Here is a 24,408-nt window from a genome sequence, read left to right as displayed (position 1 = left end):
AGATATATTAGTGAAAGGAGAAAGATAAAAGAAAGACTGAAAGAAGGTAAGAATCCCACTATGTGGAGAGTGATGAGGGTAAAGCAAATGTGCTAAACAAATACTTCGGTATTCACAGAAGAAAACCATGGAGAAGGACTGCGATTGGATAGCAAAGTTACACTTGAGAATGGAGTGGATACTGCACCATTCACGGAAGAAATTTTTTATGAACAACTTGAAAAACTTAAGAAGGACAAAGCTATGGGACCAGAAGGGATCCATCCCAGGATATTAAGGGAACTCCGAGAAGTTCTGGCAGGTCCTCTTAAAGATTTGTTCAATAAATCTTTAGAGACGGGAGAGGTTCTGCAGGACTGGAGGAGAACAGATGTAGTCCCTCTTTACAAAAATGGTCGCAGAGTTGAAGCGGGAAATTACAGGCCGGTAAGTCTCACTTCAGTTATAGTGAAATTCTTAGAATCTAATTGATTAGAAGGTCCAAAGCAACATAGATTTACTAAAGGTAAATTGTGCTGAACAAATCTGATTGAATTCTTTGACTGGGTGACCAGAGAATTGGATCAAGGACATGCGCTATTATTTCAGCAAAGCCTTTGACACGGTTCCTCCTAGGAGGCTTTTAAACTCCATGGGCTGAAGTTAGGGCCCAAAGACTTGAAGCGGTTCAGAGGAAGGTGATGAAAATAGCAAGGGGTTTGAGCCAAAAGAAGTATGAGAGAAGACTGGAAGACCTAATTATGTGTACTCTTGAGGAGAGGAGGGACAGGGGAGATATGATAGAGACATTTAAATACTTGAAAGGTATTAATATAGAGCCAAATCTTTTCCAGAGAAGAGAAAATAATAAAACTAGAGGGCATAATTTGAGGTTGCAGGGAGGAATACTCAGGAGCAATGTTAGGAAATTATTTTTCATGGAGAGGGTGGTAGATGCCTGAAATGCCCTCCTGAGGGAAGTGGTGGAGAGGAAAACGGTAATGGAATTCAAAAAAGCTTAGGATAAACATAAAGGATCTCTAATTAGAAAACAAAGGATGTAAATTAAAGAACTAACTGAGGGATTCACAAAACTTACCGATTGTGTCCTGATCATCGCTAAACCGTTTTGACCAGTTTAGCGATCAATTGGATCGGATTCCCCGATGCACAGACCTGCCTACCATGTGGTTTTCCCCTCAATCACCCATTTCACGACCCGACCCATGCAAATTAGTAAAAACCCCGTGCAAAATAGCCAAGCAATTTGATACACTAATATCACTTGGCTATTTAGCATTGGGTTTTACCGATCATAAAACCCGATTGCTCTAGGGACCCATTGATTTTACTTGGGGACTTTAATCTTGTTATGGATCCTACTTTTGCGATAAATCTGTCACTCCTTCTACATCCTTGGGGGCTAAGAGAAATTTATTAGCTGATTTCTGTGATTCTCTTTCCTTGGTGCCTTCTCCTTCCGGAAGACAAGGACTATACTCACCTTTCCTATACCCATCACACCTGGTCAAGGATTGATTATTTGCTTTTGTCACCAGAGCTGTTTTCCTATTGTATTGTCGGTGGAGATCGGCCTTATGAACATTTCCGATCATACTCCTATTTGGATAGATGTCCACTTGGATTCTTATACACGATCCCCTTTCTGGTGTTTTTCCTTTTACCTTGCCTATAATTCAGAATTTAAGAAATTTCTCCAGACCCAGTGGGAAGAGTATCTGGAATATAATGGACAACACCAGGACAATCCCACGTTATTTTGGGAAACGGGAAAATCTGTGTTAGGAGGACATATTCTTTCTTTTAGGTGTGCATGCAATAGACGTATTCATAAGGGTATTATTACACTGGAGAAAGCTTTGTGTGTAGCCAAGAGGGTATTTATTTCTAATCCTACAGCAGAGAATTGGGAGCTCTACTTATCTTCTCAGGAGGCCCTTAACTCTCTTTTACATTCTGGCTCTCAGAAGTGAACGGCCTTTCATAAACATCGCTGTCACCATTTTGGTAATAAACCAGGGCAACTTTTGGTGCGTTTGATTGTAGCTTAGTCGGGATGTAGTCCCATCCTGATGCTTCAGACTTCAGTGGGTGGCTGAGTTTCTCGCACTTCTGCAGTCTCGGAAGTCCTCCATGATTTTTTTGCTAAACTATATTCTTCCCCTGTAGATGATTCTTCAGATCTGATTCGGGACTATATTGCGTTGGGTTGTCTTGCCTTTCTGAGGAGGTCATGGCTATTTTGAATCATCCTTTTCAGGCCAAGGAACTGCAAACTGCCATTAAAGCTTTGAGCGCTGGGAAAGCTCTGGGCCTGATGGATTTTCTGGTGAATTTTACGGGATTCTTTCTCCTCATCTTTGTGGCCCTTTGCTATCTTATTATAATGAAGCAATCATTATCAGCTCTCTTTCTCATTTTGCTAATGAAGTGCTTATAACCCTTTTATTGAAACTGGGGAAGGTGGTGGATGACCCGGGCTCATACCTCCCCATTTCCTTGATCAATGTCAATCTTAAATTACTATCGTGTATATTAGCGGATTGTTTGGCCCCTCACCTCCCTTCCTTGATCCATGGTGATCAGGTAGGCTTTATCTGTGGTTGACAGTCGGTTTGTAATGTATGGAAGGTCCTTTTTGTCTTGGCTCACTGCCAGCATCGCAACATTCCAGGTTTTTTTTTGTTAGTTTAAATGCCTCTAAGGCAGCGGTCTCAAACACGCGGCCCGCTGTCTGCATGTGGCTCTCCAGATTTTATTTGCGGCCCGCAGTCTGGACTGGATCATTATCTTCCTTTTGGAGCAGCAGCGTGTCTGGCCGGCTCATTCTGTTCAAAGCCGCGGGTTGGCGACTCCTTGCGCTATCCACAGAAGAGCCGGCCAGACACGCTGCTGCTCCAGTGGCGTACCAAGGGGGGGCAGTCCATTGTTCTCCCTAGAGTGCGGCTCGTCTAGAGCAGTGGTGCTTAACCTGCTTCCCTTCCCTTCTCAGGCCAGCACCGTGTTATTTGATCTCCCTGCTTCTCTTCGGGGCCGACCAACTCTCGCCGCCCGACATCAATTCTGACGTCGAGAGGACGTTCTGGCTAGCCAATTGCTGCCTGGCTGCCCGGAATGTCCTTTCTGTCGTTAGAATTGACTTCGGGTGGCGAGAGTTGGTTGGCCCCGTGGAGAAGAGAAAGAGGGAGATCTCGGCCTGTTCCCAATGGCGGCAGCGGCAGCAGCCTATTCCCCGGCGGCGGTGGCATGGGGGAGGGCAGGAAGGAAGAAAGAAAGAAAGAAGGGGGGGACATGGAGCCAGAAACAAAGCAAAAAATGGGACACGGAATCAAAGAAAGACAGACATAGAGAAAGAAAGACAGACATAGAGAAAGAAAGAAAAAGTTGGGGGAGGGAATGAGGTCTGGAGGAGAGGAAGCATGCAGGAGGCTGAAAGAAGAGAAGAAATATTGGATGCATAGTGAGAGACTGATGAAATTACCAAACAAAGGTAGGAAAATGATTTTATTTTCAATTTAGTGATTGAAATGTGCCAGTTTTGAGAAAGAAAAGATATTAAACTTTAAATGTGAGGGCTGCAGGAAAAATAGAGCACTTGGAGGGCCGCAGAAAAAATAGTTAATGTCTTATTAAAGAAATGACAATTTTGCATGAGGTAAAACTCTTTATAGTTTATATATCTTTCCTTTTAATTGTTAAAGGAAAGTTTTATAAACTATAAAGAGTTTAACCTCATGCAAAATTGTCATTTCTTTAATAAGACATTAACTATTTTTTCTGCATCCCTCCAAGTACCTGCAAAGGGTTTGAGTTTGAGACCACTGCTCTAAGGCATTTGATAGTATCTATTGGTCCTTTCTGTTTAGTATCCTTGAGTTTGTGGGCCTTGTGAGTTTCTTTCTTACTGTGATTCGTGCTCTCTACTCGAATCCGCAGGCTTCTTTATTGGTTATGGAACTTGTTCTGATTCTTTTTCTATCTTGCGAGGCACTAGGCAGGGCTGTCCTTTTCCACCTCTTCTGTTTCTTCTTTCTTTAGAACCTCTGCTTTGCACTCTACATTTATTTGATGAAATGAGTGGCCTGTAGATAGCTGGTGTAGACCATAAAAAGTTGGCTTTTGCAGATGATATGTTCTTGATTCTTACACGTCCTGAGGTTTCTCTTCCCTTTGCGTTAGATCTTATTTTTGAGTTTGGTTTTTACTCTGGTCTCTCATTCAATCTAGATAAATCAGTTGCGATGCCTTCTTCTCCTGGGATTTGCACCAATTGGGGAGAGTCATTTCCTTTAAAGTGGGCTGATTCCTATCTGAATTGTTTGGGAGTTGTTATCCCCCCAGATCTCGCTAGGCTTTATTCTTTGAATGTTGATCCTCTTTTTCACTCCCTTACCAATAAATTGCAACTTTGGCGTGGTCTTCCTCTTTCTTTGTTAGGTCGGGTTAGTTTGAATAACATGCTGGTTGTACCTTGTTGGTTATATGTCTTTCAGGTTCTTCCTCTTTATCTAACTCATAAAGACGAACACAGGTTGATTCGCTTGATTCAGGAGTTCCTCTGGGTGGGTAAGAGAGCCCGATTGCCATATCACATAGCAGCCACACCATGGTACACCTGGGTTTGATGAATCTTCGCTTTATGACAATTGGTTGTGGTATGCGCCACATTAATGAGTGTGCACCTGATGCACCAACGGTTACACACCACTTTGGCCTGAGCTCACAGAATTTGGAAAAACCAATTTCAGTTCCGTATTTGTTACAGTACGCCACGTACAGCTCTTTTAAATTACACAACAGCAGCCGCTTTTGCTTTTGTACTTTTAAACCATTGAGGCAGACTGAAATGCAATCTTTTTTGCCAGGACATATTCTGCTGAATTCATCGTCTTCGTAAAAAACTTGAACTCTATTTGCAATTTCTTTTGGAAGGGACTTGCCAATTTTTGCATCAGGTATAGAACAAATGCCTTTCTCTTTCTTTACTTTTTGGGCTGTTCTGACCATGCGCTCTGAAACGCCAAACTTCATTGCTGTTTCCTTTATTGACCAACTTTTTGGGGCCATCGTCAATAATTGAACTTTCATTGACCTGTTGGATATTGCAATTTTTGTTTTCATTTCTTCAATGAGGTCAGTGTAATCTTCACATAACTTGCATTCTACAGACTGACGAGACGGCCCAACTTTTTCAGCTGAAACTCCAGCAGCAGATGTAATCTTCTTGGCTATTACATTCTGCACACGTTCAATTTTTCGTATCACATAGCCGGCTTTATCTCTACTAGCTAACCTTCAAATTTTCAATGGAGAGGTTCCTAAAGCAGTCAAGCTTTGATCAACTGCATCGGAGATGCTGATATCAAAATCGTCTGAAGATGAAGATGCTGCAGTAGCTTCACTCATTGAAACGTATTGGGCTTTGCACCTACTGCAAAGTTTCTGACCTGGCTTGATATTTATTTTTGCCACTTTTCTAAAATCATTAGACATGGCAAGATCGACTTTTAACAATCCACTTTGAACAATGTGATTTTTCTTTTCAAATGGATTACAACACGATGTTTGCTTTAATTCGTATTTGTCGAGATACTTTGCTTTGTGGTGGAGGCAGATTTGGTCTTTATCCATCAGTTCAACTTCAGAGCGCCGAGTGATAAGCAATTTTTCATCGGTTGACAAATTATGTAAAAAAATGAGCCCACATTTTTTAGAATAAAATATGCTGTCATGACACTTTGACAACAATTTTTGCCCAATGGCACAGTCTGGCAGAAAAGGAATATTATTAGTCGATTCGTTGGCATCCATTTTAAACTGAATTAATAATAATGTGGATCTGAAAAAGAAAACAAGTTGTAATTTGTGATCTGCATGCAACAAAATTATCACCTCAATTTCTAGTTAGGAATAATCATTAATTAAGAACACTATAATTGTACCCAAAGCTTGAGTAAAAATAAACAGGGAAAAACAGTGTGAAAAGTGACATAATTGTAAGTTGAAACGTAGGCCGTTGCCATGATGACATCTCCCAACTTTGTCCCCCTTTTTTGGGCATTGTTAACCTGCGTTGAAAAATGAAGCCCACTTTTCTAGGGGGTTTGAAATATGCTCTTTCTAATGAGACTGATTTGAAAGAGTTTCTAAAAGGTATTTTTCTGTAAAAGCAGGCTGAAAATACCCTATTTTTGGCCTTTTTACACAAATTAGCAACTTTACACTTAATTTGTAAACTAATGGAAAGAGCTTGGAGGTTGAAATTGTACTTTTGAAAACAACGTTGTACTGAGACATGCGCCAAATTTCGCATTTATTACTCAATTATTGTGGGAGCTAAGTAATGTCAAACTTTGACTTTTTTTGGAGCAATAATTTTTTCGGCCAAGTTTACTGTAATTCAGCCATTCACTCAGTGCTCGACAAAAATTATTATTGGTAGCACTGAATAGAGCTCCAAAAGTTGTGCAGGGTAGCTAAGTTTCAGTTTTTTTGGAAACATAGCTCGTGAGATATTGTGTCTCAAAGTTGTCAGAATGTCACTGTCGTACTGTATGTCATTGCAGTATGGGGTCAAACAAATGGCTATATCTCCACGAATATTCCACAGGCGAAACTAAAACTTTACCAAAGTTCGTTTGATACATGTGGGACTTTGTGCATAAAGTTTTATCAAAATCCGTGATGGTCATGCAGGGAAGGTCACTTGACATGGAATAACCCTGAAGCCAACGTTGATTAGCAGTAGGTGAGATCCCCTCCCCACCACAAAACGGAATTGGACTTGGTGTAATACGCCCAATTACCAATCTTTGCAGTCGCGCACTTCCTCCTTGCGCCTCAGTCTCACACCTCCCCTCGGCTCCCGGATTTGTCTCTCTTTGGTCGCTGGCGCTGCCTCTCATTCAAAGAAGGCGTCACTGTCCAATAGCAGGCTTCCTGCGGGTTCCACCTTCAGTCCGACAACGTGCTGCTGTCACCTTTCAGCAACAACAATGGCGGTGGCCTGGGTCCTGCTGTGCTAGAGAGTGGCGGGGGTCCTGCTGCGGGAAAGTCTGCGGCTTGGACTGGAGCCACAGAGGCAGGCAGTGGCCCACTTCACTTTCTACCCAGACCAGGAGCCCAGCGAGTACGGTGAGGAGAAGCGGCAGGGGGATGGAAAGCAGACAGGCACTGAGCTGGAAGGAGGGCAGAGGGGGAAGAAGTCACACCAGCTCCCTTTCTCAGCGGAGGACTTAGAATCTACAGTTTAAGGGACTTTTCTAAGGAGCAGCAGTGGGATCTGAACCCTGCTTCTTGGTTTGGGTCAGATGCACAAAGCCTCCCATGCTGGGAACATTGCATTTAGACTGGTTACCAGAGGCTTTGTGCATCTGACCTAAACCAAGAAGCAGGGTTCAGATCCCACTGCTGATCCTTAGGAAAGTCCCTTAAATTGTAGATTCTAAGTTCTCCACTGAAAAAGGAGATACCAGACCATGGAGGGGGAGGAAGAGATGCCATGGCATGGGGGGAGGGAAGGGAAGGAGATAGAGATACCAGACCATGGTGTGGAGTGGGAAGGAAGGAAAGGAGAAGAAAAAGAGAGAGATGCCAAAGCATAGGGGAGCGGGTGGAGACAGAAAAATGGAGAGGGGGTGAAGCTGAAATGAATCATGTGCAAAGGAGAGAAGGGACACAGGATATACAGTTTATTGAAGGGACATAGAAAGAGGGAAGATGCCATATGGAAGAGAGAGAGGGTGGACAGTAGATGGAAGGTGTAGAGAGAGAGAGGGCAGAAGCTGGGTGGAAGAGGCAAAGAGGGCAGATGTTGCATGGAAGGGAGAGAGGACAAACGCTGTATAGAAAGAAGAGAGCAAAGAGAAGATGATTAAAGCAGAAACGACAAAAGGTAGAAAGATTTTTTTGTTGCTTTACTTAGAATCAAGTAGTATTGTAACTGTATTTATCGTCTAAAATGTAAATGTAACATTACTGAAAATCTAACTTCGCTGTAAATGTACAGTCTCTTCATCTGTTAACCGCATAGAACTTCCATGGTAATGCGGTATACAAGAATAAAGTTATTATTATTAAGTTATTATTGATAAAAGTTTAGGAAATGGAAATAAGGCAATTTTTTGGACTAAACCCCTTTCCTCAGATCAGGACAGGATACCATAACAGCAGAATACTGTACTGTTTTGGAGAAAGATTTGGCCTCTGAAAGCTAATTGAAAAATGGATTAGTCTAATAAAATGGTATTTCTTATTTCTCATTATTTGTTTTATTTTTATTTGTTAATTTAAAGTGGTGTAAAGTGGTGGTAATGTAAAGTGGTGATTGTTATGTATCAGATTTTTTCAAATTTACATCTACTGTCTTTATATTTTGCACAGTATTAGGGGACATGTGTCACTGTTTTTGTGGTGTTGTGGTGTTGCATTGTTTTCTTGGCAGTTCAGTTTAACTTTTGTCTACATATTTCTATTTTTAGTTTGTGATTATTCCATATTGTGCAAGTTTGTATCTCTGTTCTGTGTGTATGGAAAGGACATAGTTTTCAGTTGGCATTGTCTGTGCAGGATCAATTGACTGTATGGGATCTGGCTTGTTTAGTTGTACAATGTATATGCTGGTGTTCTAGTGCTCATTGCAGTGTTTAAGATGCTGCCTTTTCCTAGGTACACTCTTGTGCGATATGTGGATTGTTACTACAAATCATATTTTTGATATAGATGAGGGGGGATGTTAAAAAATGATGGGACCCGGGTGTCACATATGCTAGGTATGCCACTGAGTGTTGAGCTCAATAAAAATTATTTGAAGATAAAATAAAAGGCAGTTCACATTAAGTGCCTCCTCTGGGATCTTCCCCTTTTATCATTTCCTGGGGTCTGGATCCTGGGGTCAGTTGCTTGCTAATCTGGTGAGCTGTATTTATGAATATGCTGGAACGTTTTAGTGGTCAGATCTCAAATCAGCTACATGTTGTACCTTATGTAATTTTATTCTTCACAGCATAAGATCTCCTATCTATATGTCTGTGCTGCAGATTGCTGTTTATTTTGGCCTGGGATCTCTGCCACAGGAGCCAGTTCTGTGGGTGTTTTAGACTTCCAGTATTAAGCAAATGCTTTCACTTTGTCCAAGTATAGATAAATGTGATGGTTTCATCATCCTCAGTCATTGTGAACTGTTGGCTCCTATCCATGTTCCCTTTAATTTTTGATGACAGATGTACACAAAATACTTTTCTTGCATGCAAGTTTTCCACCTCAACTCATTGTGTGTGACAGTCTATTTTCACAATAAAGAAAGCCAGCAAAGAATTTTGTGTGCATAGTTTCTAGGCATGTGCTCTTCCTTCTGATCCATGTGCACTTGCTCATGTGCACAGCTTAGAGGGAACCCTGGCTCCTATGACCTCTGCTATATTTTATACAAGAATAAATTTTATGTTTTATGTGAGTATCTATTGTCTGAATTTTAGTTGTGAGTTAGACTGTTAGTTCCCAGTTTGCAAGTCCAGCCTTTTGGATAGCCAGCCTCTGAAAACAGTATCCGTTGGCCCATGGTGATGGTGTTCTACATTTGCTTAATTTTTGCATCACCTTCCTCAGTTTATGGCTTCCTCAGTCTTTATACCCTAGTTGAATTCAAGGGATCGGCTGACTTTCATTTCCCAGCCTCTAGGTGGAGACATGGCTCTGGAAGTTGAGCATACCTTCAGCTCTGGTTGTATATCACATCTCTGGATGTAGGACGCTGCCCTATCTTTACGTGTTGAGCACAGCTACATCGCTGATTGTAGTGCACAGCTCCTGTCAAGCTATAGATCAGGACTCTGTCTCTTAATGTAGAGTATAGCTCCATCTCTGAATGTAGAGCACAAATTTGTCTTGGTATATAGCACACAGCTCCATCTTTGTATGTAGAGCAAGAATCCGTCTTGGAATAAGGAGCTCTATCTCTGTCTCTACATCCCTTGATGGGGCAGAGCTAAAATAGAGGACTCCCAACCTGAGAGAAGCCACAAGGCCTCAGCAGGAAGATGCTATGCCCATCATTAAAGATGGAGTTGTGCTCAAGTAGCATAGAAAGAGCAGAAGTCCCTGTAAGGATAAAGCTGCTGCTCCTACAGCCATACCAATCCCTCAAGATGAGCCATGCTAAACACACAGGGTTGATACTGTGCTTCACATACCAAGACGAAGCTGATCTCCCCAGACAACCATGAAACTATATCAGATAGAGACAAAGCTGTGCTTTGCCTACAGATGAGACCACAGACAGCACAAAGATATGAAAGTGTGCACCATAGGCTGAGAAAGGCTAAGCGCAAAATGAAGTCGAGGTCCATAAACAGTGATGAAGATATGCACAACATACAAAGGCGACTGGACTCCACCTCCAGGAAGAAGTTTGTTCCACATATCAAGAGGAATCTATGTTCTCATTACAGAATTGATGCTATGCCCTACATGGGTTAGAATAAACAATGACACGGGGACAAATTTGTCCCCATCCCCACAGGAACTCAATTTCCCTGTCCTGTCTCCACGAGTTTTGTCGCCGTCCCTGTCCCATTCCTGTAAGTTCTGCCTTAACCGCATAAGCCTCAAACATTTATGATTTTAAAATGTTTGAGACGTGCAAATGAGGACAGAGCTTGCAGGAATGGGGCAGAGCCTGGAAAATAACTTGCTGGGATGGGACAAGAAAATAAGTTCCCGCGGAGATGGGGAAAATTTGTCCTGGTGTCATTCTCTAGGCTGGAAGACATTTCAGCTTTGGTGTGCTAAGGACAATGTGGAATCCTGGAGGGCTCCGATTTCGGTAATCCTATTGTTTCTGCAGGCTGAATTCAAAAAGGGTCTAGTAGTTTTGTCTTTCAAGGCTCAGAGTTGGCCTGTCATGTTTTACCACTACTACTATTTATTAGAGCCAAATTGGAAAAGGGTACTCTGGCTTCTCATCCAGATATAGCCAGATTTTTTAAATTTAATTTCCAATACAATTACATCATAAAGAAATATAATAAAGATATAAGCCATAACTTAAATACAGAAGAAAAAATTTTCATTACATCAAATGAAACCCAATCATCATTCTGGCTTAAAGAAATTCTTGATAAGTAATACTGGGGGGAGAGATAAAAGAATAAAATACATAAAACTAATCAAAGGAAATTAGGCTACCAGAAAAAGGAATCTTCAGCCATAACCCCAAAACTTCATTTTACCATATTTCTTCCTAGCTTTGTTATTAATTCTTCTCTCCTAAGTTCTACTTCATCACTCCTGAATTCCATTTCCTGGGAGCTCAATAATTGTTCCAATTGTTTAGGATTATGAAATATATAGTTGTTTCCTTGAAATTGTGTCTGATAAAAGCGGGGAAATTTCAAGAAAAAAGACATCCTTTGAGACAAAGCTCTTTGGTTGTAAATTTAAGACTTTCCTACGGATTGTTTGGGTCCTTCATGAAAAAATTAGAAATACAAAAATCTGAGAAACATAGAAAATGTGCCATACTTTTACAAAAGTAATTAACACCAAATCTGTCTTGGCACTGTTTGAAAAGGTAACTATTATAGTTGTTTTCAAATTAGTCTCTTGTATAGATATTTCCAATACTGCAATTGGATCAACCTCCAGATCTACTTCCACACCTCCTCCAGAAATATTTTTAATAGAAGAGATTATGTAATATGCTTTAATAATATATGGACCGTTAGATGGTTCTAGACGTAAGACCTTAGTCAAGTATTTCTTCAACATCTCTGCTGAAATCATTTTACAATAAGGAGCATTCAAAAAACGTAAATTAGAACCACATATAAGATTTTCCAGCAAATTATTTCCTGTAACCAAGGAAGAATTAACAGCTTCCAGGATTTTGATCTTAGACTGTTCATTTAAAGTACCTCTATATTATATTAAATCAGCTTCTAGAGATGACACTTTAAACTGCTGTCTCTCCAATAAATGATTACAATTGAGAAACATACCCAGTCTGCCATCATGTTTCTGTTTCTATTAATCTAAGGAAGTACTTTTTTTTTACAGAAAGGGTGATAGATGCATGGAACAGTCTCCCAGTAGAGGTGGTGGAGACAGAGACTGCCTGAATTCAAAAGGGCCTTTAATAGGCATGTGGATGGGCAGGCTAGATGGGCCATTTGACCTTTATCTACCATCATGTTTCTAGTCTTGCTGGGGTTCTATAGATGGTAACATAGAAGAACCCATATTCTCACCAAACGAGGCTGGTTTAAGAGTTGATACAGCAGGTTAAAAGCACCTGCCGTGAGTCTGAAAGAGGAACAGTGCATTCTTCATAGGCGGTTACTACTTTCTCATATATCTCTTGTGACGTTGTTCCCCCTTCTATACATTCTGTTACTAATTGGCTAGATATCTGTGGAATTCAAGGCAAAGAAAAGCTAGGAGGCTGAGGTAATGGGTGGTGATCTGGACTCGGGGAAAGTATACTAGAAGTCTAATGGAGAAGTTTTTCTCAAGCAGAGCATCCCTAGCCACATTTTTACCTATAACAAAATTATCCATTGTTGATGGAGATTGTACTGCTGCAGCATATTTAACCTTCCCCTTTCTTAACCATGTTGATGAAAAAAGGATAAATACCTTAAGTCTGAGGAACAGCTCTTTTTTCCCTCCTCAACAGCACCAAAGGGACATGTCCTACCCCTTTGGCCAAACAGCGTCTGCGCCAGTCCTACCCCTTTGGCCACACAGTGTCCATGGGTTGTGTACCGGGGTTGGTCCAATCTTTTATCTGGGCTTTTAGGTGCAGCTGGATAATATCAGATGTCGACTAGGGACTCATCTACCAAGCCTGGGAGCACTCAGACTGCATCCTTTATGTCAACCTTTTCCATCATGGAACCTTTACATTGTGTTGCAGGTTCTCAGTAGGGCTCCATATGAGCCTTTACAGGATGCATCTCTAATGGATCTGACAGTCAAAACAATCTTTCTAGTGGCTATAGCCTTGCCAAGGTGAGTCTCTGAGTTGCAGGTGCTTTCATACTGAGAGCCAATCCTTAAGGTACAGAAACTCGGGTTTCCCTGCACAAGGTTCTTTCCTTCTTGGTGATGGTAGTTTTGGCTTTTCATGTCAGTCAAGATGTCCACTTGCCAGCATTGCTGTCCACAGGTTCAAAGAAACAGGACAAACTGTTTAAAGTACTGGAAGTGAGGATAATTCTCCATTATCTCAAAGTGACAAATAATTTTCATCTCTGACCATCTTTTATTCCTAACTAGTAAGTCCAGACTGGGTAAGCTAGTGTCTAAAGTATCTATTTCCAGATGGATTTGCATGGTGATATTATCAGCGTACATGGGCTGTGGTAAACAGCCACTAATATCTTTGAGAGCACATTTCTTGGAAAGTGTAGCCATCCAAGGACAGAATCTAGGCATGGTAGTTCATCTGATTTTGTTAAAACTTGTTTTTACTGTAATACATATTTTTATGTGGTGTGCATTGTGCATCAAAATAGCTATAATGATGATTTGTGGGACAGACCAGGGGAAGAAATGACTGATCAGGTCGGGTCTGTGTTGACTTAGAAGTGAAAGTTAAATTGCTCAAATTGTATGCCAAGAGGTCTTTATCAGTTGATAGCTGTTGTTCATCTCTGACCAACTGTATGGTAGATGTAACTTCTCTTATATCAAATTCATTGCTCTATTTAATACAACTTGCTATCGTTTATCAAGTTAGGACCCAAAGTGGTGAACTGGGTCAGAAACTGGCTGTCGGACAGACGCCAGAGGGTGGTGGTTAATGGAAGTCGCTCGAAGGAAGGAAAGGTGAGTAGTGGAGTCCCTCAGGGTTCGGTGCTGGGGCCAATCCTGTTCAATATGTTTGTGAGTACATTGCTGAAGGGTTAGAAGGAAAAGTGTGCCTTTTTGCAGATGATACCAAGATTTGTAACAGAGTAGACACCGAAGGAGTGGAAAATATGAAAAAGGATCTGCAAAAGTTAGAGGAATGGTCTAATGCCTGGCAACTAAAATTCAATGCAAAGAAATGCAGAGTAATGCATTTGGGGATTAATAATCAGAAGGAACCCTATATGCTGAGAGGAGAGAAGCTGATATGCACGGACGGGGAGAGGGACCTTGGGGTGATAGTGTCCGAAGATCTAAAGGCGAAAAAACAGTGTGACAAGGCAGTGGCTGCTGCCAGAAGGATGCTGGGCTGTATAAAGAGAGGCGTAGTCAGTAGAAGGAAGAAGGTGTTGATGCTCCTGTACAGGTCATTGGTAAGGCCCCACTTGGAGTATTGTGTTCAGTTTTGCAGACCGTATCTGGCGAAGGACGTAAGAAGACTTGAGGCGGTCCAGAGGAGGGCAATGAAAATGATAGGAGGCTTGCGCCAGAAAACGTATGAGGAGAGACTGGAAGCCCTGAATATGTATACCCTAGAGGAAAGGAGAGACAGGGGAGATATGATTCAGACGTTCAAATACTTGAAGGGTATTAACGTAGAACAAAATCTTTTCCAGAGAAAGGAAAATGGTAAAACCAGAGGACATAATTTGTGGTTGAGGGGTGGTAGATTCAGAGGCAATGTTAGGAAATTCTACTTTACGGAGAGGGTAGTGGATGCCTGGAATGCGCTCCTGAGAGAGATGGTGGAGAGTAAAACTGTGACTGAGTTCAAAGAAGCGTGGGATGAACACAGAGGATTTAGAATCCGAAAATAATATTAAATATTGAACTAAGGCCAGTACTGGGCAGACTTGCACGGTCTGTGCCTGTATATGGCCGTTTGGTGGAGGATGGGCTGGGGAGGGCTTCAATAGCTGGGAGGGTGTAGATGGGCTGGAGTAAGTCTTAACAGAGATTTCAGGAGTTGGAACCCAAGCACAGTACCGGGTAAAGCTTTGGATTCTTGCCCAGAAATAGGTAAGAAGAAAAAATTTAAAAATTTAAATTGAATCAGGTTGGGCAGACTGGATGGACCATCCGGGTCTTTATTTGCCGTCATCTACTATGTTACTATGTATCTTAAAACTCCCTCTCATGTGTGTTACGTGATGGTACATGTGACTACAGTTTCCTATTGCATCAGATGAGAAACTGGCAGTGTAGACAGTTAATTTTTAGAATAGAGAGCAAGTGATCCTATTAATTTTATTTGATAATATCCACTTTTCCACAGTAAGCTAGACATTGTTCAAATGTTATCACCAGTGGTCCATTACTGTTCATTAATGGTATATCATACTTTTTCTCCTCTTTGACTTTTAGATATTTATGTAAACTTTCAGACCAGGAGTTGAGGCAAAGTGCAGCACGTAATATGGCTGATCTAATGTGGAGTACAGTAAAGGAACCATTGGACACAGCTCTGTGTTTTGATAAAGAAAGTCTTGATCTTGCTTTTAAGTACTTCATGTCGCCTACGTTAACAATGAGGCTGGCTGGACTGAGCCAGATAACAGTAAGTTTTATTTATACTTTATCCATCTTTATGCATATGATTATATTAATATTTTCTGACCATTTCTATTCAAATGTTATGCTCAGGTAGATAAATATATATGTATCTTTGTTCATTTCAATTTATATAAAGGATAATTCTGTTACGTCTCTTCTGGATTCCATATGCTAGGTGTTTAATCCCAACCCGCAATCCAGGAATTGCAGAAATCCAACACTTTTCTGAGCACATGCTCCTCCCCCTTAGACAGAGAGCTAGAGCTCTATCCAGTTTAAATTTCTGCAGGGAATCCGTGCAGAAGTCTCTTGAATTGCTCTGCTTCTTTTTCTTATTTTCTCACTTAAAGTTTTCTTTTTCAGTGGCTTCAGTGCCTTGAGACCCCTTTCTGGTGGTTCCTTCTTGGAGGAAAGGACACAGTCCCATGGAACTGGACTACTGCTTCACTGAGAAACTTTGGTGGATCTGTGAAGCCAGCCTGCTGCGTGCCGCCTTCTTGGACTTTGGGTTCGTTCCCCTGGGAGTTCACTTGCCGACTGACCTTGTGAAGGGTTTTAAGTGCAGGCTGTATACTCCAGACCGAACCCCCCCCCCTGTGTTTTAGGCACAGACTGCATTTCCCATCCCTCATCACGTGGAGATGGTGCATAGAGTCAGAGGTTACACTTGGTCCAAGTTGGTCCATCTGACTGGTAGTCTGAAGATCTTCAAGTCTGGTCATTTGGAACTGTTTCTGAGGCAGAAAATCCTTTTCCTCCATTCTGCTGTTGTAAAAGTACTGACATGCTGGCACTGCTAAGACTGAGTAAAGCCTCCATTATTTCCTATGGGAACATTGGGAGTGGCTTGTTAAATGCTTTAAAATATGTTTTTCACAGTTTCTGAGGGTAGGGTTCTGGTCCCCCAACTCCTCAGACCCAAAATTGCTATTTTTTATTTTTAGATTTTATTTATTTTTGCCATTTTTGGCACAGATTTGCTGGTGGTAGCCATTTTTAATTATAAATGATCTTTTTGTCAAAAGTTTTATTTCTGCTTCAAAACCCCTCGATTTGATTAAAAATTAATTGGGATGGAATCCCCAGTCCCATATCTGTCGAATGTGTACCTTGGTTGCGCTTGATTTGCACCAGATCTACAACCGTATACCGCATGCCACAGCATGCTGGGGGTGGGAGCTTTGGGCTTTGCCTTCTTCAGGTCCCCCAGGGCTGGGGAGCCGGCCTGGGTCTGTGATTTTGGGGAAATTTCTCACCTAGAGGCCATTCTGGAGTTTGGTACTAAATGCCTGCTTTCCGAGTATGGGGGACTCTTTGGGCGTGGTGCGAGTGCCTCAGCAGGGCCCTGCAATGCTCACAGTATGGTTTTGCACCAGAATTTTTTTCAGCTTCTCCGGAAAATGTATTCTTCGGATCCAGCTCGTTGGATGTAGCTGGCGGGCGCATCAGTTTTCTTTAGCCGAGTTGCGTCAGTGGCAGAGCTCCCTTTTCAGGAGCCCTCTCGTCCGGCTATGGCAGAGCTCGATTGCATTATGCCATTCGGATATTATGCTGCCTTTATCTCCTGACTCTGCTTTTGTTTTGGATCTGGCTGATTCCCTGGCTAGGACTAGTCCTCTGGGTTGCTCTGGGAGTTTCAGTTTGGTTGAGGACCTCTCCGTCAGCAGGCTTTTTCTGCATGATTTTCTCCCTTTTTACTGCTGGGGTTCTGAAAGAGCAAAAAAAACAACAAACCCAAAACCAAATAATAATCTCTTCCTTTTTCCACCATCCATGGCTTCATGGCAATAGGATGCCCAAGTGACTTCTTCAGGCTTTATGTCAACAGCAGCCTCCTTTGTGGCATGTATGCCGGTCACGTGAGATTGTGCAGGGTGTCCTTTGTAGAAGTGGATGTATGTCCCCAGCTAGTGTTGGGATGGTGTGGATTATATGGTGAATGCCCTTTCTGTTTTCCTTCGAGTTCTTGTCGCTTATGTGGTGTCTGCATGCCAACATTTTTATCTCTGTCCTTGGGCTGTGGATGCTGCCTCCAAGGCCATGCTCAGCAGTCTTCCTCTCAAGAATCAGCTTCTTTTTGGGGACAGGTCTGGATGACCTGTGGCCGGTGTTGTGGATCACCGCCCTAAGTCTTTCCCTGTGAACAAGTCTTGCTGGTCTTTGGAAGGGGACGATAGTAATTTTCATCCCACCTGTCATTTTCATCAGAGATCCTTGGACTTTTCCTCCCAGATATTCCCTCCTTTCTCGGTGGTCTTCACAGCATCATCCCCTTCAGCTTCCACTCCCTTGGCTGGTACTAGTTTGCAACAGTTTGGTCTGATGGCTTCAGGGGGAGGCTTTCCGCCAGGGCAGGCGTCTTTGGATCAGAATGGATGTCTGTTATGATGGATGCCAGCCTGTTGGGTTGGGGTGTTCACTGCGGGGTCCACTTCATTCAGGGGCTCTGGACTCCTTATCCGAACCGTTTGTCAATCACTCATCTGGAGCTCCAGGTGATTTGGCTGCAGTTACTTGCTTTCCAGTCCACTCTTTAAGGAACAGCGGTTCGAGTACTCTCTAACGATGCCACAGCTTACGGAATTGGTCAAGGGGGCACAAGAAGCATTCCCTTGGGCCAGCAAGCTCCCATGCATTTTTGTTGTATAGAATCTTTTCTTCTGTCCTTATTGTCGACCTGTGTGCCGGAGTCGTCAAAGTGCTGGCTGCCTTTCTCAGTCGACCAGCTCTATATCCAGTAGCACGATCCCTCTTGTGTATGGCTTTTTGTCTGCTTGTGCAGCGTTAAGGGCAGCCCCTGCTGGGTTTGATGGCTTCAGCAGAAGACGTGAAGGCCAGACTTTTTTTTTTGTCACAGAACAGAAAGGAGGATTAGGGCTGAATGCCTTGTTTCAGTCCTGGATGGTTCACAAGCTTCTTTATATGTTCCCTCCCTGGCCTCTGGGTGGTCGGGTCATCTGCTGGATGGTGACACATCCTGACCTAGTGATTCTAGTTGCTCTGGACTGGCCTCATTGTCCATGGTATGTGAATCTCATCCTTCTTCAGCCAGACTGGAGGCTCTCAACTCCCTCTTCGTCGCTACCTTCTTAGTCTGGGTCTGGTGCCCGTGGAGTACCCGCAGTGCTTTGTTCGTACAGCATGGCTATTGAGCGCGGTTCTTCAGATGTCTTCTTGACACTTTTGTGATTGACTTCTTATGCCACAGCCTTGGTAGGCTTTCACTGTCATGTGATAAGGATCAGGTGGAACCTGAGAAGGTTCCCATTTCGTTTGCCCAGGCTTTTCTTCCGGCAGGCCTAGAAGAGGGTTTTAGCAGTGGTCTCAGTTGAAGTTCAGGGTGCAGGCTTTTCGTGCTTCCATGCACAAAGAGACTCTAGTTCACTTACTGCTCTCATCTGTGACCAGATTTATGAGAGGGGCGCTTTGTTTGTGTTCTCTCTTGTATAATCCTTTCCCTTCATGGAGTCTTAACATTGTTATTCAGGCTTTGGGAAAGCTCCTTTCGAGTCACTGATGGCAGCTCCTCTTCTGGATCTGAGAATCAAGACTGTCCTGGTTGCCATTGTCTCAGCATGCCATTTTTTTTTCTGTGTTTCAGGCTCTTTCCTGCAGGGAACCTTTATTCTGTAGTCTGGATGCCAGGAGTTGTTCTCCATACTGTACCTTCCTTTCTACCGAAGGTGATTTCTGCCTTCCAAGTCACCCAAGAGGTTTGTTTACCTGCGTTTCCTTCCTCAGGTTTGTAGTGACAGTATCACATCTTCCGCAAGTTGGATGTCAGGAAAGTTATGCTCCACTATTTGGAGAGGACAAATGATTTCCGGCTGTCTAATCACCTGTTTTTCCTGACTGCTGTGCCTTGCCATGTTCGGCCAGTGTTCAATTCCTTGATAGCTCATTGGATTCGATTGTCCATTTTCAGAATCGTACATAGCCTGCTGCAGGTAGCTGCTGTTTTTTCTTATAATGGCCCATTCGAATAGGAGTGTTGCTGTGTCATGGGGAGAGTCTTGTGTGTTTCATCCAGATGAAATTTGCAGGGTGCCTAATTGGTTCTTTCTACATACTTTTCCTGGTTCATGTGGCGGCTCGTTGGGATGCTGTTTTTTGGGGGACCTCTGTGTTGAGGCAGGCTCTTCTGTCCCTCTCTAGCTGCTACCATTGCTTTGGTACGTCTCCTAGCATATGGAATCTGGAAGGGTCGTAACAGAATGGAAGATTAGGTTGTTACCTTTGATAATCTTTTTTTCTGTTGGTCCCTGTAGGATTCCATACGACCCGCCCTCTCTGTGCATACTTAGTTGTTTAGAATAGCCTGCTTCTTTCTGCCTCGATTATTCTCCTTGCAGGCTTGAAGTCTTTTCCAGCTAGTTGAAGGACCTTGTGAGCAGTTTTCCACTTCTGTGAGTATGCTTTACTGAAGTCTGTCTCATGTGAGTGCTTGTTGCACACAGCAGGTTAGTTCTGCATTGTTCCTCAATGTTTTGCTGGATTGCCTTTTATTACTTGGTTTTGCAGAGCAGACTATTCAGAATTTGTTTGTGTTGCTGGGGATCTTCCAGGAAAAACAAAGAACTGCATACAAACGTACAAGATGCAGGCTATGTTTATTATATCCATTAATGATTGTGGTTTTAATGTTACCACTTTTACACAAACCTAGGGACTCGACATGGTCTGTGTTTCGTTTAACACGCCTTCATCAGGGGTCCTAGGTTGGCACGGTATCAAATTAAACCGCAAACAGAAAGAGAAGAATAGCCTGTATAGGCTGAAGGTAAACACTGATCCAGAATCTTTGTTTGAGCTGGATTTGTTCAAGTATTTTGCTTGGCTTTGGGACTCAACTGGCTGTAGCTCTGGCTCTCAGTCTAAGGGGAGGAGCATGTGCTCAGAAAAGTTAAAATTTGTGTTGTTGAGCGCTCTGTTTTCAAACTGACTGCCACCTCCGGTGAATTTCCCCCCCCCCCCCCCTCGCTCTTACACCTTGAAACTATAACAGTTTTACTGACTAAGCTAGCATTGAACATGTTGGCCGTTTTCACAGAATCTGGTTAAACACACAAGTACATAGATAATGTACTTTGTACTTTATGTAATTTGATTTTTTTGTTTGTTTTTTTTAAGATACCACATTTTGGGCAAAACTTTGTTTTTCTGCATTTTGAAAAGGTGTTTGGAAAACACCATAACTAAGCATCTACAGCCAATCCTTAAAGTTACTGTTATTGTATAGCTGTCTGTGTATATGACAAATATGCCTACTGTACCTGAATATACACTATTATGTAGACATATTTCTACTTCAAGCAAAGTAAGTTTTTCAAATGTAATGTAACATTTTTGTTATAGACTTCCATTTTTTACTTGTCATGTAATTAGTATTGAATAGGCAAGTTACTGAATACTGTTTCCCTCTTTTTAACAGAATCAACTTCACACATTCAATGATGTGTGTAACAATGAATCTTTAGTTTCAGACACAGAAACGTAAGTTGCAACATTTTATAATTTTGAATATACTGTACACTTCTCCCTCCGTATTTGCGGGGGATGCAGGCAGACCATAGATGCAAATATGGAAAAGCCGCGAATAACTTTTTATGTTGTTCTCGGTTTTTAGAAAACGTTTTTATTATTGAAACCGCGAATAACTTTTTATTTTATTCTCGGTTTTTAGAAAACGTCGTTGTTTTTATTATTGAAACCGCGAATAACTTTTCTACTGTTATTCGTGGTTTTTTAAATAAGTAGCGATTTCAGAGCTTGGAGCAGTCAAGCAGCGATTCCCAAAGAATTAAGGGCTTGGAACAGGAAAGCAGCGATTTCAGGGCTTGGAGCAGGCAAACAGTGATTACCAGCGATTCAAAGAGAATTTAGGGCTAATAGCAGGCAAATAGCGATTCCCAGCGATTTTCTCCATGCATGCTGGGAAGAAGCCTTTCTCTCTATGGATGCTGGGAAGCAGCGTTTTTCTCAGTGCACACTGGGAAGCAGGGAAGCAATGAATTTATGGGAGAAAGCATGGAAGCAGCGATTTTCAGAGTGAACGGTAAGCGATAAACTTTTATCGGTACAGTAAAAGGAAAAAACTTTAATGATGAAGTAATTTTGCGGGTGGAGTCAGGAGCTGGAATAAGCGAATCCGCAGATATGGAAACTGCGGATAAGGAGGGAGAAGTGTATAGCTAAAATATTCATATTCAAGTCATAGTGAGGCTGTTTCAAATATCTTTAATGTTGAATGTTTTGACTGCAGTATGTCATTATAATTTTGAATAAATAGCTCAATAAAACAAAAATAAAAAAAATATTTAAACAATCTTTAACCCTTTCAGGACCATAAGGATTGTAGGCCAATTTTTGTGGTTTTGACGACATTTTTATGGTAAAAAGGGCTTGCAAATGCCAAAAAATTGATTTTCTTTGTGAAATATCATTATTTTTTTTAAAAAAAATCACACTTCTGGCTTATGGACAGTGTGGCAAGTGAATCTTCTCGTCAATCTGGCAACGACGCTAATGAATGAATGTCGGAACCAGTTTGTTTACATAAAGGCAGTATCATATGGAATCCGTACATATCAAATTTAGAACTGTAGACTATCCCAATCAAAATTTATAGGATTTTAAAGTTATGGGACAAATATGTCCCTTGGTCCTGACAGGGCTACATACTAATAATCTGTAGATAAACCTGATCTAAGTTGTTAGTAATCAACAATTTTTTGGGTAAGAGGTGAGGGGGAATAATATTAGGAAGAGGTTGTAAAAGGGAAAGAGAGAGAAAGCTCTGGGGAGCAAGGGGGAAAGAGAGGGAGAGATGGAGGGGGGAACAAAGAGGAAAGGTAAAGGAGGGGAGAGAAGGGAGAGTACCCTGGTATAGAAAAGTGAGGATGAAAAAGAGAGAATGCCCTGTGGGTTAGCAGGAAGAGAGCTCTGGAGGTATAAGGGAGAGGTGAAGGGACGGAGTATTCATGCTGGGGGAAGGATATGAGAGTGAGTATCTTGCGGAAAGAGTGTGCCTGGGGTGAGAGGAGGAATGAATAGAATAATGAAACTTTATTTTTGTCTTAGCATAACAAAGTAGATGCAAAATTGTAACAAGATAAGTTTAACTTTAAAAAACTATAAAGTAAATTGTCAGAAAAAAATTCATTGGTTTATAAATTACTAAAGAAATTATGTTGAATCGATTTTTATTATTATCAAATAACACAGAACAGACCAATAGGTCAGAACCACAGTAACAAAAAACAGCAGAAACAAAATAGAAGATCCAACAATCCCACCCACCCCACCCCCCCTCCCCAAACCCCCTAGTCTGAAACGAGAAAAAGTGAGTGCAGTAGGCTTGGACTCAGATAGCCCACTGCCCAAGACAATGAGGAACACCAACACAGAAAGAAAGAAGGAAGAGAGTAAAGAAGAAGAAGAAAGAAAGAGAAAGAAGTATACCTGGCGCCCCTCAAGGATGGAACCCAAGCCCAGGTCTCAGAAAAAGTCACAAGGAATTTAGAATGTCACTTCTAGCCCGTGGCGATAATGAAAAAAGGTAAGAATCCCAGATCCGAAGAAAGAGTCGCCTTCGTCGTAAGCTATAAGACACATCTTTACACTCCAGCAGCAGCAGAGCATGCAAACGATTCCTCCATTCCCAAAAGGATGGAGAAAGTTCCCCAATCCAGACAGATAGAATTACTTTCTTCCCCAAAACCCCCACCCGTCTCATAAACTGCCGCTGACCCGAATCAGACAAGCGGAAGGCCTCATACTTATCTAGCAAGAGACCAGCGGCAGAAAAAGGTAATGTAGTGCCCAAGACGCTCTCCACATATGTTACAACCTGCCGCCAAAAACGTTTGATTTTCACACAAGACCAGAAGGCATGGATAAACGAATGGGGTTGCTGGAGACACTTAGGGCATAAAGGAGAGTCCGTGTAACCCGAATAATATAACTGACTTTTCGTAAAATAACCCCGATGAAGAACCCTAAACTGACACTCCCGTAGATCTGCATTAACGGAAACTCCCGGGAGTCTTGCAATCAAGGAAGGGAGATCCAAAGCGTCTCGTGCTATCCCCAGATCCTGACACCAACGGGCGTGTAGGACAGCTCGGTCAGCCGGACCCAATAATCGATGGAAGTCCTTATAAAGACCCGAAACTGTAAACCCATCTTCCAAATAGGGATCCAGCAGCGCCGCAAATTTGTTCTCAATAGGAAAAGCCAAAGCGGCTCGGGGGAGGGATCGAACATAATGTTGAAGTTGCCGAAACGCAAGAAAGTCTCCCACAGAGAAAACACCCGACCGGACCAAAGCATCCCAGGACATTAAAGAACCGTCTGCCTGAAGAACATGGGCAAGTAACGTGAAGTCCCGGGATGCCAATTTACGAAAACTAGCAGTCTCCATGCCCGGGCTGAATTGCAGATTCCCCTGAATAGGTAAGTATCTAGTAGTCGAGGGAGTACCCTTCCAGGAGTCCAACACATAAGACCATATGACGCGTAGCGAGTGCAACAACAAACTCCCCCGAAGAGCCGCCGGCAAGGCAGAACGGGGCGTGTGCACCAAGGACAAAATATGCCAAGGTGCAAAAAATTCTTTCTCATAACATTTTGGAGTAAAATCCCGACGATCCGAAAGCCACTCCCCCAAAAAACGCATCAAACAGGCAGCATTATATAACCGAAAATGCGGTAACCCCAGTCCCCCTCCTCCCCACGCACCAAACAGATAACGCAACGCCACCCTTGGTCGCCGTCCCCCCCAACAAAATCGAGAAAGCATAGAATGTAATCAATTAACTCATTCCACCTCAATCAGACACAGTAGAACCCACACAATATTCGCACACCTGCCAACCAAAAAGATCAAACAAAAAAAAATATATGACAACCTTCTGGCAACCAGAGCAGCAAAACTGGACCGACAAC

At 42.3% G+C, this 24,408-nt stretch overlaps 1 protein-coding gene across 8 annotated transcripts in view; it reads left to right on the top strand.

The window, feature by feature from the left end:
- Positions 1–24,408, top strand: part of USP34 (ubiquitin specific peptidase 34) — a 1,084,964-nt gene that overhangs the window by 244,080 nt on the left and 816,476 nt on the right. For all 8 annotated transcript variants that reach the window (XM_033939082.1, XM_033939080.1, XM_033939079.1 and 5 more), the window contains 2 exons: positions 15,274–15,466; positions 20,894–20,955. In XM_033939082.1, coding sequence (XP_033794973.1) covers positions 15,274–15,466; positions 20,894–20,955 — 255 coding nt within the window. The remainder of the gene's footprint in view (positions 1–15,273; positions 15,467–20,893; positions 20,956–24,408) is intronic.

This window comes from Geotrypetes seraphini, chromosome 3 (assembly GCF_902459505.1).
Source record: "Geotrypetes seraphini chromosome 3, aGeoSer1.1, whole genome shotgun sequence".
NCBI classification, from domain to species: Eukaryota; Metazoa; Chordata; class Amphibia; order Gymnophiona; family Dermophiidae; genus Geotrypetes; species Geotrypetes seraphini.
This window is presented reverse-complemented; position numbering and strand designations above follow the sequence as displayed.